The sequence below is a fragment of the Terrapene carolina genome, unplaced genomic scaffold (genome assembly GCF_002925995.2).
Source record: "Terrapene carolina triunguis isolate 2854851 unplaced genomic scaffold, T_m_triunguis-2.0 Scaffold235, whole genome shotgun sequence".
Taxonomy (NCBI): domain Eukaryota; kingdom Metazoa; phylum Chordata; order Testudines; family Emydidae; genus Terrapene; species Terrapene triunguis.
This window is the reverse complement of record NW_020664586.1, coordinates 1,414,182-1,433,655: the sequence shown is the minus strand read 5'-3', so window position 1 is coordinate 1,433,655 and position 19,474 is coordinate 1,414,182. Positions and strand designations below refer to the sequence as shown.

At 55.9% G+C, this 19,474-nt stretch overlaps 2 protein-coding genes across 5 annotated transcripts in view; both read left to right on the top strand.

Annotated features, from left to right (window-relative positions):
• Nucleotides 1–4,794, top strand: part of CAMKV (CaM kinase like vesicle associated) — a 60,638-nt gene extending 55,844 nt beyond the window's left edge. Inside the window, exons 9-11 of the mRNA XM_024193653.1 lie at nucleotides 1,615–1,693; nucleotides 1,966–2,053; nucleotides 4,250–4,794. Of these exons, the coding sequence (XP_024049421.1) occupies nucleotides 1,615–1,693; nucleotides 1,966–2,053; nucleotides 4,250–4,504 (422 nt within the window). The 3' untranslated portion in view covers nucleotides 4,505–4,794. The remainder of the gene's footprint in view (nucleotides 1–1,614; nucleotides 1,694–1,965; nucleotides 2,054–4,249) is intronic.
• A 7,396-nt stretch (nucleotides 4,795–12,190) lies between these two features.
• TRAIP (TRAF interacting protein) overlaps nucleotides 12,191–19,474 on the top strand; it is a 62,609-nt gene continuing 55,325 nt past the window's right edge. For 3 of the 4 annotated variants that reach the window (XM_029912659.1, XM_024193685.3, XM_029912660.1), the window contains exons 1-3: nucleotides 12,191–12,261; nucleotides 13,702–13,862; nucleotides 15,904–15,961. In XM_029912659.1, the coding sequence (XP_029768519.1) occupies nucleotides 13,765–13,862; nucleotides 15,904–15,961 (156 nt within the window). In that variant the 5' untranslated portion in view covers nucleotides 12,191–12,261; nucleotides 13,702–13,764. Of the gene's footprint in view, nucleotides 12,262–12,602; nucleotides 12,741–13,701; nucleotides 13,863–15,903; nucleotides 15,962–19,474 lie in introns of those variants that run through there. The other variant, XM_029912658.1, reaches the window with a different exon arrangement.

The following is a 19,474-nucleotide window of genomic DNA, read 5'->3' as shown; positions in this document are numbered from 1 at the left end:
GGCCGGAGCCCCGGGCCCTTTAAATCCCCTCCGGGGCTCCGGCAGCCCGGGCTCGGGCGGGGATTTAAAGAGCCCGGTGCTCCGGCCACTGCAGGGAGCCTTGGGCCCTTTAAAGCACCACCTGAGCCCCGCTGCCGGAGCTCCGGCGGCGCTTTAAAGGGCCCGGGGCTCCTCCCAGTGGCTGGAGCGTACCGGCCCGTACTGGCTAACTTTCACCTCTGTCTGGGACCCAAACCCCGTCTTCATCCCGCCCCCACCCTTCCCGTTCTGGGGACCACAACTCCATCCTCGTCCCACCCCCACCAGTCATGTCCTACCAGGCCCCAACCACGTCCTTGTCCCCGCCACCAGTCCCATTTTATGGGGACCCCCACCCTGTCCTCATCCCTCTGCCAGTCCTGTTCTACGGGGCCCCAACCTTGTCCTCATCCCGCCTTCACCAGCCCTGTTCTATAGGGACCTAACCCTGTCCTCGTCCCGCTCCCGCCAGTCTCGTTCTGTAGTACCCAACCCCGTCCTTGTCCCGCCTCCGCCAGCCGTGTTCTACAGGATTCCAATCCCATCCTTGTTGTGTCCCTGCCAGTCCTGTTCTGTGGGATCCCAGCTAACCCTGTCCTCATCCCACCTCCACCACTCCTGTTCTACAGGACCCCAACCCCGTCCTCATCCCGCCTCCGCCAGCCCGTTCCATAGGGACCCCAACCCCATCCTCATCCCGCCCCCGCCAGTCCTGTTCTGTGGGATCCCCACCCCATCCTCATCCCACCTCCACCAGTTCTGTTCTACACGACCCCAACCCCGTCCTCGTCCTCCCTCCGCCAATCCTGTTCTATGGGATCTCAACCCCATCCTCATCCCACTCCCGCCAGTCCTGTTCCACGGGATCACAACCTCATCTTTGTCCCACCCCTGCCATTCCTGTTGTACATGACCCCAGCCCCATCATCGTTCCGCCTCCGCCAGTCCTATTGTATGGGATCCCAACCCTGTCCTCGTGTCCCCCCCGCCCCCCCCCCCCCGCCCAGGCCTGTTCTATGGGGCCCCAATCCCGTCCTCGTCCCCACCAGCCCTGTTCTACCGGGTCCTAACCCCATCCTCTTCCCGTCCCTGCCAGTCCTGTTCTACGTGGACGCCATCCCCTCCCCCTTCTCAGCCAATCCCCTGGGGATTGGTGGCTGTCCAGGGAGTGCTGTCCCTGGAGTGGTGGGCGTGTGGGAGGCAGGGCACGGTGGGACGGGGCCAGGAGTGAAGGCCCAGTCCTCATCCCGGCTGCCCTGGGGGAGAGGAGTCGGATAAGAGCTGTCTGAGCAGTCTGTGTGAGCCTGGCCCCTGGGGAGAGCAGTGACCAGCTGTGGTGGGCGCATGCTCCCTGCCCTGCACAGACCTTTCCTGGCGACCAGTCAGTAGAGCCCCACGTCACCCCTTCCTCCAGCAGAGCAGCCAGCTGTGGGGGGGCTTTCGTTCCCCTCCATTCCACGCCAGCCCCAGCTCCTCTGGGGATGAGAACAGGGAGCTTGAGCGTCCACTACCCGCCACCATCCCCTTTCAGGCCGTGCCCCGGTGCATGGCCAGCCTGAGCGCTAAGCACCTTCTTCCCACTTGCTGTCTCCGCAGCTAAGGAGCTGGTGACCCGTCTGATGGAGGTGGACCAGGACCAGAGGATCACAGCTGAAGAAGCCATCTCCCACGAGTGGTAAGGCAGTGCTGGTGACTCCAAGCGAGGGGCCTTCTCCTGGCAGGAGGACCCTGGAGGGATGGAGGGGACACTGGCTAGTATCGTGGGAGTTGGGAGGGACATGAGAGCCCAGCTCCACTTACTGGTGCCAGGGGAAGGGCCGGGTGCAGGCTGGGTGGGTGGAGCACCCCATGGGCCCCCTGGCTTAGAGGTGGAAGCAGAGTGCGGGTGCATGGTGCCAGGAGGGCAGCTGCAGGAAGCTGGTCATTGACGTGTGTTTCCACTTCCAGGATTTCTGGCAACGCTGCCTCAGATAAGAACATCAAAGATGGTGTCTGCGCTCAGATCGAGAAGAACTTTGCCAGAGCGAAGTGGAAGGTACATGGCCCTCACCCTGTGCTGCGGCTCAGGTGCTCCACCGGAGCAGAGTCCCTCCCACCCATGGGGAGCCCTGAGCAGAGCAGAGAGGAAATCTCAGCCTCAGGCCCGGTGCTACCATTAAGGTGAACTAGGCGGTTGCCTAGGGCGCCAAGATTTGGGGGCGCCAAAAAGTAGTGCCCCCAATTTTTTTTTTACAGCGTTCCTCCCCAAGCGCGCGGTCGCCGCTCCACTTCTTCCGCCTCCCAGGCTTGCAGTGCCAATCAGCTGTTTGGCGCCACAAGCCTGGGAGGAGAATTAGAGTGGGAGTGGCGTGCTCGGGGAGGAGGCGGAGCAGAGGTGAGCTGGGGTGGGGAGGTGCCGCACGGCTCCCCGGGCCGGGGGGGTGGGGAGCTGCTGCGGGGGTGCCTCAGGGCGGGGAGGGGGGAGCTGCCGCACGGCTCCCCAGGGGGGGCGCCTTAGGGCAGGGGGAGGAGCAGCCGCGGGGGGGTGCCTCAGGGCGGCGGGGGGGGGGGGGGGAGCTGCCGCAGGACTGGGGCGTGGCGGGAGGAGCGCAAGGTGGAAGTTTTGCCTAGGGCGCGAAACTTCCTTGCACCGGCCCTGCTCAGCCTCTCCCTGCACTGTATTCTTCCCAGTCAGGATAGGAAGGGTGATATGGGGATAGGGAACTGGCCTGGGATTGCACAGATCAGTGGTCAGTTCCCAGCTAAGCCACCGATTCCCTGGGCCAGTCACTGAACCTACCCTGGGTCTCAGTCTCAGTCCCGCTCTGGACCACAGGGTTTGGTGTGGTGAGAGGATCTTGCAACGACGGGTGCAGAGAAGACAGGAGGGCCAGGTGAGTACCGAGACAGAGAGATCTCTGGTGTCCCGCTCTCAGGCAGGGCTAAGAAACCAGCCTGTCAGCAGGCAAAGCTGCTTCCGCTGAGGCCCCAGCCCCACTGCTGTGGCTGTCCAGGGAGCTGCCAGGAAGGGATCCATCAGGTGAAGGGCCCCAGAGGAAGGCAGGGGATTAGTATGCCCAGAGGGGGCTTGAACTGGGCGTTTCCAGACCTAGCTGCCACTGGGTTTCTTTCTTGTTTAACCTTCACTCTGTATTTCCTGGCTTTGTAATGCTCAGGTCTCACACAAACCCTCCGATAGCAAGGTCCTGTAATAGCCAGCATTGGACACTGCTTCAGTTTCCCTAGAGTGTCATTGCGGTGACCTAGCCCTCTGGAGAAGTCTGAAAGAGCCACCACTTCCAGGGTAATCAGAGTCTGTCCATTGCCCCTTAACAGGGTGGCAGCCTACGGAGAATCTGTGTGCACTCCCTGCTGAGCGTATGCAGGGCCCTAAAAACTGGGCTGTCAGACCCCTTAGTCCAAACTGCCCTGTGTCCATCTCAGAACCTCTCCCTATGCTCCCACCCACCCCTGGCCGGCCAGGGCTGCTGTCCTTGGGATCTTCTCCAGTCTGCCTGGACCACAGGCCTGCACCTCTCCTCCACCTGGGAGGGAGAGCCGGGTTTGGCCCAGCTGAGCTCCAGCCTCCTTAAAGAGCCAGCTCACCCTAGGACACCTCCCCAACCAGAGCACTGACCCTCAAAGTCCCCTAAGGGCGTCATTGTTGCTATTGATTTGCATGGTTGGAGCCCTGATACTGTGGTGATGGGTGTGGTATGCAAGCCCAAGGCAAACAGGCAGTATAACACCATATGATTCTGGGGTAACTGCAGCATCCCCATAATGTCTGTTCCCTTTGAGGCCTGGTCTACACTTAAAATGTAGCAGTGCTCAGAGGTGTGAAAAAATTCACCTCCAAGGGCTGTAGCTAAGCCAACCCAACCCCCAGAGTAGACCCTTCGTTTAATCTGGCTACCACTGACTGGGGAGGCAGGTTCCCTGCAGCAGGGGTAAAACCCTTTCCAGCGATGGAGGAAGTGTCTACACTAGGGCAATCTGCAGCAGTGCTGCAGCTGGAGCATTCGTGGTGTATCCCCTGAGTCACTGATCATATAGCTTGGCTCTCACCCCTGCACGCTGCACTTGTTTGGGGAGATGCAGGGCTGGGAAGGCCGGGGACAGGCAGAGGGGCACGGAGCAGTGGGCAGGATGGAGGGGGAGGTGGGAGCTCAGTGCGAGGGCAGAGGGCTGTTGCGATGGTGAAAGGCCACCCATGCCGTAGTGACCGACGGGATTCCTCCCGTCCCCGCAGAAAGCCGTGCGAGTGACCACACTCATGAAGCGACTCCGTGCACCCGAGCAGGCTGAGCTGGCAAAGCCAACCCTGCCAGCTGCCGCCACGCCGGACAGTGCCGCCTCGCCGGCCCCCACCGCCACCCCGCAGCCTACGGCCGCTACTGCACCTGACAACACTGCCCCGACGGTGGGAGCCCCGGCTACGTGTAATGGAGAAGAAGCCACTGCCCCCAGTGCTACCCCCGAGGCCTGGACCGAGGAGACCGGCTGAGCAGGAGGGACGGGGTGGGGAAGCACTGGATCTCTCATTGTACATAGTTGCTGGCATGGTATCCAAATCTCCCCTGGCTCTGTGTCTGTCCCTACTGTGTGCCTATTTGTCTGACTCTGTCTACCCCCAGCTGGGCCGCTATAGAGAGCTTCTATTTTCTATGTTCCTGAGCCTGGAGCGACCCGATAGGCCCAGGTGGAGAGACAGAGGCAGAAGCAGAGCCCCTTGCATGGAGTTTTCTCTCTCTCCTTTGCTTTTCTTTTCTCTGTCTCCTTGGGTGGCTTTGTTGGTTTCCTTTCCTCACTGGAGGCTGCTCTCTCAGTCTGCCCACTCACTCACCCACCTGATCCCCCATCGCTGGGCCAAGCGAGGGGAAGCTGGCACATCAGGATCAAACACAACCACCCTCCGGAGTTCCAGGTCCAATTGTTTCCATACCCAGCACTTGTGTGTGTGTGTGTGTGTGTGTGTTTACATACAGCTGCATGTATGTGCTGTGTGTCTAATGCAGTGTATGTGTCTCTAGACATGGGGCGTTTGTGTGGGTGTCCATATGAATTAGTGTGTGTCTGGGTGTCTGTGATTATGCATCGGTGTGTGTGTATGGGTCTCTGGGTGGGTAGGTATGTCCATATGTGTATCCATGGGTGAACAAGTGTGCGTGTATTGGGTGCATTCACCTGGGAGTGGGGAGAGAAGCAATCCCGAGCCATTTAGAGAAGGATTTGAGCACCAGTCTGGAGAGCAGCAGCTGAGCTGAGCCGGCTGGAGGGATGGGGTGACAGGGAGGTGAGAAGGGCTAGAGATTCAAATGGCCTAGGGCAGGGAAGCTGCACTTAAATCCCAGATAAAGCTTCCCATGCAATTGCTGGCACTGGTGGGACGACTCCTCCCATGCCCACAGGTTCCTGTTGAATCATAGATTAGAGTTGGAAGAGACCTCAGGAGGTCATCTAGTCCAACCCCCTGCTCAAAGCAGGACCAACCCCAGCTAAATCATCACAGCCAGGGCTTTGTCAAGCCAGGCCTCAAAAACCTCTAAGGATGGAGATTCCACCACCTCCCTAGGTAACCCATTCCAGTGCTTCACCACCCTCATTGGCTTGCTTGGAGCTTTGTGCAGAGAGCAAGTAGCCTGGGTGTCCCTCCTCCCTGCTGTAACGGTGGCATCTGGCCCCATGGACTGCAGACCTGCCTTCCTCCCTGTGGGTAAGGGAGATGGCTGAGCACCAGTGCTGCCTCACCCTGGCCAGTAGGCACTAGGGATGTCCTGTATCTCCCTAGTCTGCATCCACAGCAGGCTCCAGGAGGGGCTGGATCCACGTGGGGGTGAGACACACCAGCCCTGCACTCTGCTCTGCTGCTTTAGAGCCTGAACCCAAGGCAGATACAGACCAGACTCCACTCACTCACAGTAGCATCCTCCCAGCGTGACAGTTTTGGTCTCACTGCTGCTCCTGCAGGCTCACTGGTGTCACTGACAGCAATGGCCCTGCTGCCAGGAGCTGTGGGCATCAGGGATGCCTGTGGTGGCTCAGTGTGTGGAGGAGCCCAGCATTTGTGCATCACAGTCCCCGCTGGAGCAGCCCTGGGAGGAACAAGGGGGCTGCTGGGAACATCCAAGGGGCTGCAGACCCCTCACAAGAGGTGCCTCTCTAACTATCCAGTGGCCATCACAAACCCCGCATGGCCGGGGGCTAGAACCGCAGCCCTGCTGAGAGCTGGCCCCCCAGTCCCTGTGTGTGCTGATCCAAAGGGGTGCGGGAGCCCTGGGTTGGCCTGTCAGAACAAGGGGGAGCAGGGAGGGGTTGGGGGTTGACTCATCGCCAAAGCACTGTCCTATGCCTCTTCCTACAACAATAGTTTTGCCATTGTCCAGACTGATTGTGGTGTTTGCAGCCCACGTGTGACAGCACGCAGCATGTCTATGGGAGCAGTATGGTATATGCATGAGACTTACACGGCAGAGCTCTGGTCCAGGCTTTGGCTGTGTGAGATTCAGCCCCTGCTGGGTGTATTTATGGAGGATCTGGGGGTGGGAGTGGTGTATGTACATATATACTCTCACTGTGTGGATGTGCATACATGATAACCCCCATGTGCCCTGTTCAGCACTGTGTAGTATTGTTTCCTCCCAGAGGCTAAACCTGGGGCACATAGAGACTCTGTACTGTGGAGGCTTAAGCATGGGCCCATCCAGTCCAAGCGGGGCTTTCTTGACTGTAGCTCTGGACGGTGGCCCCTTGCAGAGTTGTGTTCCCTTGCCCCAACCCTGAGCTGACAGTTTGCAGAACTAGGGCCGGCCTTAGGGAAAATGGCACCCTGGCGAACTTGTATTTTGGCACCCTGGTCTCTCCTGCCTCCTCTGGCCCCTAACCCATCCTCCCTGGCCTCCGCTCCCTCCCCCATCACCCCTGGATCAGCCACTAGCAGAGCATATTTTACCATTTTAGGGTGGGGATGAGCAATGATTGAACAGTAAGGTTGTCAATCAGGATGGCCTGATACGAATGTGGCCTCTGAAACAGAGTGGATCCAAGGCGATGAGATGTTCGGTGCCTGGCTCATTGAGCCCAGGGCTGGCTCCAGCTTTTTTGTCACCCCAAGTGGCGAAGTGGGGGGGGGGGGGAAAATGCTGCGATCGGCGGCACTTCGGCGGCAGCTCTACGGCGCCGCTTCATTCTTCGGCAGCAATTCAGCAGAGGGTCCTTCGCTCCAAGAGAGAGTGAGGGACCCGCCACTGAATTGCCGCCAAAGACCCGGACGTGCCGCCCCTTTCAATTGGCCACCCCAAGCACCGGCTTTCTTCGCTGGTGGCTGGAGCCAGCCCTGATTGAGCCACTCTTCTGCTCCCACCCCCAATTGCGCTTCTCCCTCATTGCCTCAAGCTCCCTTCTGTGGCCTCGCACTCCAGCCCTGCCCCACTCCTTGCCTCTTACCCACGGCACCCACCCATAATGCTGGCCCTGTGCAGAACTGTAGCTGCAGGAGGCTTTGGGGCACATGGTCCGCTCCAGTCTCCAGCCCCATGATAGTGCCCAGCCCATGGAGCCAGCCCTGCCCAAGGAGACTTGCTCTGGGTTTGCTTTGTGCTGGGCTGTTTGGGGATATGGCAGTGGAAATTGATTGGTTTTAGCTGCTGGTAGGCTGAGTCCGGGGTCCTACTCTAGCAGAAGAGAAGATTTTCCTTGTTTCCTGAGTCATTTCCCATTGACAAAAATGTGTTTTACAGCCAAAGGTTCTAGAGCACTCTGCATTTGTGAAGGTTCTAGATTAACCTCGAGGAGAGCTCTTGGCAGCTCTAGGGCATCTCAGGCATCCAGCTTGTGAAGGTCTTGTCCTAGATCACACCACATGCTTGCCAATAAGTGGTCCAGATTGCCACCACCTTGTTGAGGTTCCAGAGTATCCAATGTGAAACCTCATAGGGGCTATAGAGTGCTCCAGAAATATTACATTCTGGTGGCATGCACAGTCTAGAGCTTGGATCAGGATCTCCCGCCCCCCCTCACCCCCCGTCCCCAGTTTAGCGTGCAGACTGATCTAGTGCTCTAGTGAATGAGCCATTGGGTGCTGGTTAGATGCCCCTCCACCATGTGGTCACAACAGTGGGAGCCTGAACAACCCCTCCCCTAGCTCAAGGCCTAGAAGTAGACTTTTGGAGGCGTTTGCTTGCCTGTTCCTAGGTGCAGGGTGCTTGCAGCACTGGCTATCAGTTCTTCGGAGGGTAGGGGCGAGCAGTCCAGATGTGAGGTCTGCTCTCTTGACCAGAGCCCCTCAGCTACCCCCCAGGGTCAGGCCTGGCCCATCAGCCCCCTGTGCCCCCTTCCCCTGGCCCCAAACTAAACGCTGTGAAGGGCCTGCTGGGTTGACCTGCCATCAATGGGGCCTTCTCCACAGCTGCCTGCCCCAGGGCCCTCCCAGCCTGCGGCTTTCTGGGCTATGGTCCACCACTCTAGCTTTACTTTCCCCTTCTCCTTGATTCGCAGCTGCATGTTTGTAGGGTTGAGTTCCATCTATGAAACTTTTATTTCCACCACGACCACCCGGAAGTTCCTGTGTGATCGCTGCACTGTACTACTGGCAAATAAAGACCTTCTGAGGACAAACCGAGAAAGCACCAGCCACACCTGCTCTGTCTCTTTATCTGCCCTGCCGATGAGCTCTGCCCTTCTAGAGGCCAGTTCACCCACCAGGCTGGTGTCAGGAGCAGATCCCCCAGCCAGCTGCCATGCATGCCTCTGTGCCTCAGAGGTGAGCTGGGGAACGACTGGGTGGAACACAGATTCTCTGGGGGCTGGAAGGAACAAGGGGTGGAGTAGGTAGAGGTGCAGCTAAGAGGAGGTTAATCACCGAGTCTTGGGGATCTCCCCCCCTCTAAAATCCAGCTCATCTGATCTCTGCTGTCCTGTGGGCAGGCACAGCACTCCCTCTGGTTGCTATGGCCCTAAACTTGTCTGGCTGCAGCTCAGTCTGCTCCAAAAGGGGTTGGGAAATTGCTGGGAGCAAGCCTCAGAGCAACAGCATGTCTGGCATGGCAGCAACTCCCCAGACATTCTTCCCACAGCCCTAGGCCAGGGCATGGCCCTGGAGAGGGGATCCCATCTAATAGCCACTGCATGCTCCAGGGAGCAGATCCCCTAGCCATCACTGATCTCATGCAATGGGGCCCACAGTCCTTGTGAATGGGCAAGGAAATGGGATCAAAAAGGAGGATCGTGATCCAATCATCAGCCACTCGCAAGCTGATGGTTCAGATGTTTCGCAGAATCCTTTGCACTGGTCCCCACGATGCTTCATTGGAAAGTCTGTGGGAAGCAGGATGGTTTGTTGGGTTCTCCTGGCATCTAAGGAGACAATGGCCCGCAATGATTGAGACGGCATGCTACAGCAGGAGCCGACTGTGGACAGATGCGGGGAGGCGCTCAGGTGATGTTGGAAGACTTGGAAAAGCTGACAGCTGAGGTCCCATCGATGGATAGGGCGAGCCCCGCACAGGCAGGGCAAGTATACCTTTTAAGCCCTGTCTTTGGGAGAATGCTAATATGGCAAGTAATGCCTGATTCTGCACAGGGCAAGCGGTTGAGATGACGCATGGACGGAAGGAGGCCGACCTCTGAAGCTCTCCTAATCCCATGACCCCATCCTTCTGCTCCATGCAAAGCCCAGTATAACTCCCCCCGGGTCCACTGGAATTGCCATTCACTGCATCGTGCTTGTAAGCATGTCCATTTGTACATGTGCTCTTCAGAGGACAAGGCACACCTGGCTGCCAGGTTCAGGTAAGGGCACATTCATAATCTGCTGCCCTTTGAGCCAAGACTGGGCTCTGCCTGGCTAAGCAGTTTTGAGTATGATTGGAACATGGATGGATGACTTCTGAGAAAATCCCAGGAACTAGTGCGGGGTGGCTCAGTAGGGAGTTCCTACCAAGCCCCACTTCAGTACCTAATAGAACCACATTCAGGCAGTGACCTCTGTTAGAGATGTAAAGCTAAAGTCCTAGTCATCTGCGGTCATTATAGATCCCACAGCACTGTTCACAGGAAGAAGGATATAAACAGTGCTGTGCTGGCAAACTTCCAATTAGGTAGCTTTATTCTACCTCCCCCAAACCCCCCCCCCCCCAGTTTCAATGGATACGGTATTCTGCTCTTCCTGTCTCACTGTTTTATAGTTTTGCTGTGTGCTGTTCAACAACAGCTGTGTTCCACCCAAGATGGCTGCATTCCAGTACTGGGTGAAGTGATTCCTGCATATTCCATTCACCATACTCAAGTTCCATCCATGGTTCTGGAGTAGCTAGCTGTTCCTGCTAAAATGTTAAGTAATTAAACCATTAACTCTGAAACTTAATAATGACACCACAGATGACAGTGATGTAAGAGTCCCTAGAACAGACCCATGCAGCCAGTTCTGCACCAAGTCACATTGGAAGCTTTTCTTCCCAGCCAGAAAGGCCATAAACTTGCTGGAGAAGCCAGAGAAGTGGCAGGAGTGTGCAGCAGCCCATACTGGTTCAGTTCAGCCCCTGAGGCTAACCAGAGCCAAACGTAGCCTCAGCGGGCTCCATACGCATGTGATACATTACATTTAGCATGCAGGTCTAACAGCTTCACCAGCATTCTGCTCACCAATGCATCCCCTCTCCTGCAAGCATCTTCTCTGCTTTCCTCCCTTGGTAGCCCATCCCAGAGCCCCCTGCCACACTGATCCCCTTCCCACAGTAAGGTCCGCTAACGCTGTCTTTGCTGCAGTGGCGTTATGATGTAATAAAGTGGCTCAAAGTCTGGGATTCTGCTTGCCTCCTTGCTGTGCCTGGATGACCAGCCTCAACCTCCCTGGCTATTGCACTTTGTTTTCTCTCTGCCTTGCTGTCTTCATGAAAGTGAAGACAAAATAGCACACTCAACAGCCCATGCTGAGACATCCATTACTCTCTGCATAACTCATGCTATTTGGGTTCCGGCCCTGTCCTCTTTGCCTTGTGCCCCTGATCCTTCAATCAGCTCCACTCGTGCAGACCCATGGGCCAATGAACTGGGGTCCATGTTAGCAGATCCAACTGCAAGACTGATGCTTTAGGCTGTTAGGTCAGCAAGTTAGTGCCTGCACACATATGGGGCTGTTAAAGAAATGGTACATCATTACAAATGTAATTTGGTGGGTGAGTAAGGGTCAGCTGGGATTTAAGGTGCCCACAAAGCGAGGCAAGTCCTTGTGAGCACATGATTATATGCTATAACGATTGGCAGTGGGACAGTTGGAGTTGATAACTAAATCACCATCAGAGGGGTAGCTGTGTTAGTCTGAATCTATAAACAGCAACAGAGGGTCCTGTGGCACCTTTAAGCCTAACAGAAGCATTGGAGCATAAGCTTTCATGGGTGAATGCCCACTTCATCAGATGGCTATCCAACTACAGGAGCAGTTTCTCCTCCCTTGGTGTTCACACCTCAACTGCTAGCAGAGCACCTCACCCTCCCTGATTGAACTAACCTCGTTATCTCCATAGTGATTTATACCTGCCTCTGGAAATTTCCATTACTTGCGTCTGATGAAGTGGGCATTCACCCACGAAAGCTTATGCTCCAATACTTCTGTTAGTCTTAAAGGTGCCAAAAGACCCTCTGTTGCTAAATCACCATCATTAGGTTTCAGATCTAACACTTCCACAAAAATGGATGGAGCAGCTCACACCTCCCAGAACTATGGTGTTGGGCTTTCTGCAGCCCTGGGCACACATAGCAGTGTCAATGACACTCAGGCCACGTTTGCCAGGTTTTCCTCACAAGGTGGTGGGCTGGAAACAGGATTGTTTAATGGAAGGTGAGACTCTGCACCCAGACCCCTAACAGGAGACAAGCCCTGCTTCATCCTCCAGGCGCCACCCCTTGAGTCTGCAGGCCCTGCCCCAACCCACATGCCCCACACCATGAGCCTGCAGGCCCCGCCCCACCCCACGAGCCTACAGGCCTGGCCTCTTACACATTGTGCCCCTGAGTGTGCGGACCCCGGTCCACCCGCCAACTGTGCGCTCCGGCCGGTCAGGCTGGGGCGGCGCTAGGAGCCCGTGCTCCCATTAGCCCCGCCCAAGAGAGCCCGCTGGGGCCAGGCGGAGGAGAAACTCGGGGAAGCTGGCCCCGCCCCCTCCTCCTCCGCCATGTAGCGCGGCGGGTCGGGTCCCCCGCCTTTCCCAGGTTCGTCATTTCCGGCTCATGCTGGAAGCCGCCTCGGGAGGAACTAAATTTGAACGGGTAACACGATGCAAACCGCACTGAGCTCCTGCTCCGGGACCGAGCCCCCCGGGACGGACCCGCCCCCGGACCGAGCCCAGCCCCCACCCCCTGATGGTGGTTCCTCTCGCACCGAGGGAGGCTGGGGCAGAGCCGGGGGCGGGGCGGGAGCTGGCCCGAATGTCCCCCCCCCGCCCCCGGGCCGCCCGCCGCCTATAACCCGCGTATCCGCCCAGCCAGGTGGGGCCCGGCCCGGGCAGCCCCCAGCCTGTGCTCGGCGTGAGTCCCCGGCTCGTTCCCTGCTGTGGCCCTCAGCGTGACAGCTGCTGTGACCCCGAAGGGACGCTGGGATCGGACCCCGGCTCGCGCTGGGAGCTAGCGTCGCCCTCCAGGCTGGCTGCAGTCCGGGGGGGGGAGGGGGGCACGTAGCTCCCGGTGGGACAAGTCCCTACAGCCACCAGCACAAAGTCGAGATTCTGCCCCATCGGTGTATCGCAGGGGTGGGCAAACTTTTTGGCCTGGGGGCTGTATTGGGTTTTGGAAATTGTATGGAGGGCCAGTTAGGGGAGGTGGTTGTGGCCCGGCCCCCCATCTCCTATCTGCCTCCCCCCTGGGACTCCTGCCCTATCCAACCCCCCTGTTCCCTGATGGCCCATCCAACCACCCCTTCTCCCTGTCCCCTAACTGCCCCTGGAATCCCTGCCCCTGACTGCCCCCTGCTACCCCATCCAACCCCTCCCCCCTTCCTGACTGCCCCCCTGGGACCTATGCCCCCATTCACCCCCCTATCCACACCCCTGCCCCCTGACCACCACCCCGAACTCCCCTGCCCTCTATCCAGCCCCCCCTGCCCCCTTACCATGCTGCCTGGAGCACTGGTGGCTGGCGCCGCTACAGCTGGGCCACGCTGCCGCCAGCACACGGCTCAGAGCGCCGGGTCAGGATGCCCCAGGAGCTCACAGTCCCGCCGCCCAGAGCATTGCGTCCGCGGCAGAGTGAGCGAGCTGAGGCTGCGGGGGAGTGGCCAGGGGCTAGCCTCTTGGGCCGGGCAGGACGGTCCCGTGGGCTGGATGTGGTCCGTGGGATGTAGTTTGCCCACCTCTGGTGTATCAGGTTGGGCACAAACACGTTGTGTGGGCTGGATGCATCCCGGGGACCTTATGTTTGACACCCGTGCAGCACCTTCTTTATCCCCACCCATGCCCAGCCATGAGTACACTGAATAGCAACATGCCATGCATGCCCTGTGTATTATACCCTACAGTGCCCTCTGTACCTTCCCTCTGGCCCGCCTGCAGCTCATAGTGGGTCCCCCCGTGCTATCCTAAATGTTGGGTTATGCCCTGTGTACAGCATCCTGGCCCCTATGCCAGGCAACGATCCAAACTTGTGAGGCTGTGTTTGGTGTTTGTTCGGGAGACAGCCCCCCTGAGGCTGGTGTGTTCATCTCCCCTTGCATAGGCCAAGGAGAGGTGCTTCCCTGGTTGTGCTGTGGCAGCCTCCTGGATGTCGGAACCATAGAGGATGCCTATCCGTGCCCACTGTACCATCTGCTCAGATTTCTTTGACAATCACAAGGATGTGGCAGCTATCCACTGCGGGCACACCTTCCATCAGGAGTGGTGAGTAGACATGAACAGCATGACAGGTAGTGGTAAAAACATGCATCTCCTTTAACTGCTGAGTTGATATGTCTTATGATGATGTCAGTGTCTCTGGAGAAACAGAGGAAGTGCATCTCCAGTGTTTTGTTCTTGTGATAATGTCTTGTCTTTTTGCATTTCAGTCTCTGAACTCTTCAGCCTCCTCTTCTCTAATCCTGCTGTTTGCAAATATTATAATTAAGGGGGATAAGGATGAAGACAGACATTAAAAACCATGCACCTTGTGCCTGGCTGACCCTTCTTGCGTTTTGAGGGGGTGGGTTGACAGATTGTTAGTTGGCCATCATTGTAATGCAGGCTTCTAAAAGTTGGGCTTTTCCTGTTTTGGAGAGATGCAGAACTAAAATAACAGGAGGTTCTGTGGGTTGGCATTGAGCTGCATGGTATAGTTGTGTGTTGGGAGCACTGGGCAGGGGGACTGCAGATCAGCATTGAACTGCCTTGGCAGAGTTGTAGTGGGGCTGAGGACTGTAGTAGGGGAAGGGGGTGCAGTTCTGCCAATGCAATGCAAAACTGAGCAATGTGGGAAATCCTGCACAGTTCTTGACTAGTTAGTGCTAATTGGAGCTAGGCAGATTGAGTGCCTTATATTCAGAAGCAGTAAAAAGTACTTAATTTGTCTTAATGTATGTTGTTGTATTTCGTAACATGGTATCTTTGATTGAAGGCTCTCTGAGTGCTTTTTGAATATTAGTCACACAATGCCACTGTGAGGTGGGTAGATATATCACCTCCCCATTTTAGTGATTAGGAAACTGAGGCAGAGCAAAAGTTAACTTGTCCAAGCTCACAGTAAGCCAGTATCAGATTTGGGAATAGGAATCAAATCCTAGTCCTGTGCTTTTAACACTCTGAGACTAAAGGAAATGGGGATTAGGCCCGTCAATATACAGACTTCAAGATACTTTTTTTTGCCGGTCTTGATTCTTAGGTGTTAAATTGAAACTCATTTTTTCATTAAAATGGAGAAATGCCAAACACACTAAATGTGTCTGTATGCCACAGGCTCTCCCCTTTTGAGCCATGTGTTAAAGGAGCTTTTTTCGTGGTGACCCAAACTAAGATTCTGTACCAGGGCCTAGTGTCACTTGCTGGCTCATATGATTCTCCCTGGGAAGTCTTATTTCTGAGTTTCTCTTGACTGCCAGACAAATAACTCTGGTAACTGAATATCCTCTTTCCTCTTAGCAGCTTCCTTCCCTTGTAGAAAACACCTCTGCTGTTCAAGTCTTTCGTGTCTCCTTTCTTCCTTCCACCTTTTCATGTTTTGTCTGTCCCCTCTGTCTTCCACGATTCCCACTCTCTCCCCTAAACGTCCTTGTCACAGTGACCCTTCTTCTGGCGTGTGCTTGGGTGTGGTGCTTGGGCTTCCTCTGTTGATTTTTCACTTTGTTGGAGGAATGTGCTAGTGTGAAATGGGGCTGCAACTTGCAATGCTCTTGAACTCTGATGCAGTGCTGCTCCCTCCCCCTTCATGCTTCTCCCTTCCTCATCTGTGGTCTTGGTTTCCTTGCCCTCTCCATCAGAAATGACGCCATTGTGTTGCTCCTGCACAAAGTGCTTGTCCATGTGCTCCAGCAGGAGCAAGCTAAAGATGAAACATAGCTCAGTGGTTTGAGCATTGGCCTGCTAAACCCAGGGTTGTGAGTTCAATCCTTGAGGGGGCCATTTAGGGATCTGGGGCAAAAATCTGTCTGGGGATTGGTCCTGCTTTGAGAAGGGGGTTGGACTAGATAACCTCCTGAGGTCCCTTCCAACCCTGTCATTCTATGTTTCTAATCAATTCCACGCTTTTGCTGGAGTTCCTTTGCAAGTGTATTTGAGCTGGAGGCATGTGCTCTTCCTATGGGATCAACTGAGTGTGTGGGGGAAGGGGGGCAGAGGGGACATGTGTATACCAGGGCGCACTCATCCACACCAAAATGAATCACCCTGGGGATGGTCACTGACTTCAATGAAAGGAACATTCATCGTATATTTTTTTCTCTTTCTCCCTCAGTCTCATCCAGTGGTTTGATACTGCACCGAGTCGGACTTGTCCGCAGTGTAGAATCCAGGTAAATCCTTAATCCTGAACTGTATTTCTACATCCCAATGCTGTCTACCAGCACTGTCAGAGCTCAGGCCTGAGGGCACAGTGGTGGCTCACAGAGGCATTGATGGCATGCAGAGATTGGCTGTCACCTCTCAGTCTCTATCAGACTGTGCTGGGCATCACTACTTACATTCTAGCAGAGAGGCTAAGGCCTTGGCTACACTTGCAGATGTAGAGCGCTGTGAGTTAAACCTGACTTCGTGCAGCTGAGTAGGGAAAGCGCTGCAGTCTGTCCACACTGACAGCTGCCAAGCGCACTTTTGTGGCCACATTTGCGGCAATTGCAGCGCTATTGGGAGCGGTGCATTATGGGCAGCTATTCCACAGAGCACCTCTTCCCATTCTGGCGCCGTGGGTTGTGGGAAGGGGGCATGGGTGCGGCGCATTCTGGGTCCTGTCCCAACGCCCCTTGATGCATCGCTTCGCATCCCAGAAATCCCTTTGTTTCTGTTCACCTTTGGCGCCATCTTTCAACGGTTTCTGTGCAGCGCGATCTGTCTGCGGGAAATGGAGCCCGAACTGCTGAGGTGCATGCTGGCTTATCTTGCCAGCACGTCACGTTTGGCTGTCGAACTATTCCTTAAGATCCAAAGTGAGAGTGAGGAGTCCAACGATGCTATCGAGCCGCGTAACGCGTACGACACGAAATTGCTTGTGGCATTCACGGACATGCTCAGCACCGTGGAACGCCGCTTTTGGGCTCGGGAAACAAGCACCGAGTGGTGGGATCACATCGTAATGGAAGTCTGGGATGACGAGCAGTGGCTGCAGAACTTTCGGATGAGAAAAGCCACTTTCGTGGGACTGTGTGAGGAGCTCGCCCCCACCCTGCGGCGCAAGGACACGAGATTGCAAGCTGCCCTGCCAGTGGAGAAGCAGGTGGCTATTGCAATCTGGAAGCTGGCAACTCCAGACAGCTACCGGTCGGTCGCAAACCAGTTTGGAGTGGGAAAGTCTACCGTTGGAATCGTGTTGATGCAAGTTTGCAAGGCCATTAATCACGTCCTACTCAGAAGAACCGTGACTCTGGGTAACATGCAGGAAATAGTGGATGGCTTTGCACAAATGGGGTTCCCTAACTGTGGAGGGGCGATAGATGGGACGCACATTCCTATTCTGGCACCAGACATGCTAGGATCCGAGTACGTTAATCGGAAGGGGTATTTCTCTATGGTTCTCCAGGCGCTTGTGGATCACCGTGGGCGTTTCATTGACATTAACACAGGCTGGCCTGGAAAGGTGCATGACGCACGCATCTTTCGGAACACTTGGCTGTTCAGGAAGATGCAGGCCAGGACTTTTTTCCCAGAGCAGAAGATCACGGTAGGGGAAGTTGAAATGCCCATTGTGATCCTGGGAGATCCCGCTTACCCGTTAATGCCGTGGCTCATGAAACCCTACACAGGGAGCCTTGACAGCAGCAAGGAATGGTTCAACTACAGGCTGAGCCGGTGCCGAATGACTGTGGAGTGTGCCTTTGGCCGTTTAAAGGGCCACTGGCGATCTCTGTATGGGAAGCTGGACTTGGCCGAAAACAGCATCCCCGCGGTTATATCCGTGTGCTGTACCCTCCATAATATTTGTGAAGGGAAGGGTGAAAGCTTCACTCAGGCATGGACCTCCGCGGTTCAACACCTGGAGGCTGAATTTGCACAGCCAGAGAGCAGGGCTATTACAGGGGCCCAGCGCAAGGCTGCAAGGATTAGGGATGCCTTGAGGGAGCAATTTGAGGCTGAAAACCAGCAGTGATATCTGGTGCCCTGCACGGGAGTGAAATGCAGTAGTTCCAATCTTTAGGAATCAGCGTCTGCTAAGCAGACAAGCAGACTTGCAGTGCCTGTTTATTTCCTGGGCTAAGGAGTCTTTTACTTTATGCAATAATAAAGAATGTTTTCAAAGCCAAAAAATCCATTTATTGAAAAGAAACAAGGGGGTGGAGTGGGGAACGGTACAATCACAGATTCGCGTATGTCCTGTCTGGTGTGCTGTGCAGTGAGTGCTGCACTTCAGGATAGCTATACTGCATGGTGATGGGGGTTGAGTGCAGAGGGTAAGGGTCGTGGTTTTCAGGGCTGGGTGGTGAAGATACTGGTGTTGGAGGCAGCGGGTGGCGTGAAGAACACGGAAGTTGGGGAAAGTGGGTTGGAGGTGACAGTGGGGCACAACGGAAAGAGTTTTGGGACAAGGGCTGTAGGGGGGAGGTGGCGTTTGCGTTTGCGGTACTGCTCCTCTTTCTGCATGGCTACAAGCTCCTGGATAGCGTCTGCTTGGCGCTCCATGATGCTTATGAGCCGATCCGTGCTTTGCTGCCGGTGCTCCGTGCTTTGCCGCCGGTGCGCTGCGTTTTCCTGGCGGATCCTGCTTTCTCTCTCCCTCCAGTCCTGTGCTTTCTCATTCTCTTTAATAGATTGCCGCATCACTTCTTGTAGCATGTCGTCTTTGCTTTTTCGTGGTCTCTTCCTGAGTCTTTGCAGTCTCTGAGCAGGCAATAAGAGGGATGGCTGAGGTCTCAGGGTTGATGCTACTGTATAGGCAAAATGCAACATTTAACAGAGGCAGCATTGTTTATACCAGACAGAGTAATGATTCCCCCCGCACTTAAGGAGTAGAAAACACACACGGTCTACACAATAGCATAATTTTCCCATCCGAAACAGAGCACACATAACCCACGGGAGCCTCAAAATGGTGAGTAAGGGGGACTGATTGTTTCAGGGCTGCGCTGTCCTCTGGTTTTCTGTGCCTTGGGGAGAGCCAACAGCTTCAGGGGGCACCTACACTGAACACTGTCCCAACATTTTCCACAGAAGTTCGTCCTGGACGATATCTTGCTGCTGAGGGTGACCTGGGAAGCAAGGGAGGGTCTTCTACTGCAATGCGGCTTCCGCCCTGGCCCATATGCAGCTTGCCTGTGTGCAGCAATGGTCCCCCCACCCCTCGCGGCACAGTGGTGCGGACACGTTAGCCTGGCTGGGACAAGGACCATGGTGGCTCTCCCGATAAACCTGCGCAAGCGCATTGCACACGTTCTGGATGAGACATTCGAGGAGATTACCGAGGCCGATTACGGCGATGTGATAAACCACATCAATGCACTATTCCGCATCTAGGCATGCATGCCTAACCCTCCTCTCCCAAAGAGCCCACACCGAAAAAATTCCTTCCCGAAAAAAAAAAAAAACGCTTACCGGGAACCTGCTCTTCTGTTTGTCCTCCACCAAGTACCTGCCGCTGCGACTGGCTACCTTCCTCCTGGCTCGAGAAGAGCTCCTGGCTGCATGGCTCCAGGGATTCCGGGGTGTCTCCATCCGGCCCACCACCATCACTCCCGTTTTCCTCCTCCTCCTCCCCCCCCCCCCGGCTCTGAAGTGTCCGTGGTGGTGCTCGGAGTGGAGGTGGGGTTAACCCCAAGTATCGCATCCAGCTCTTTGTAGAATCGGCAGGTTGCGGGGGGAGCACCCGAGTGGCCGTTTGC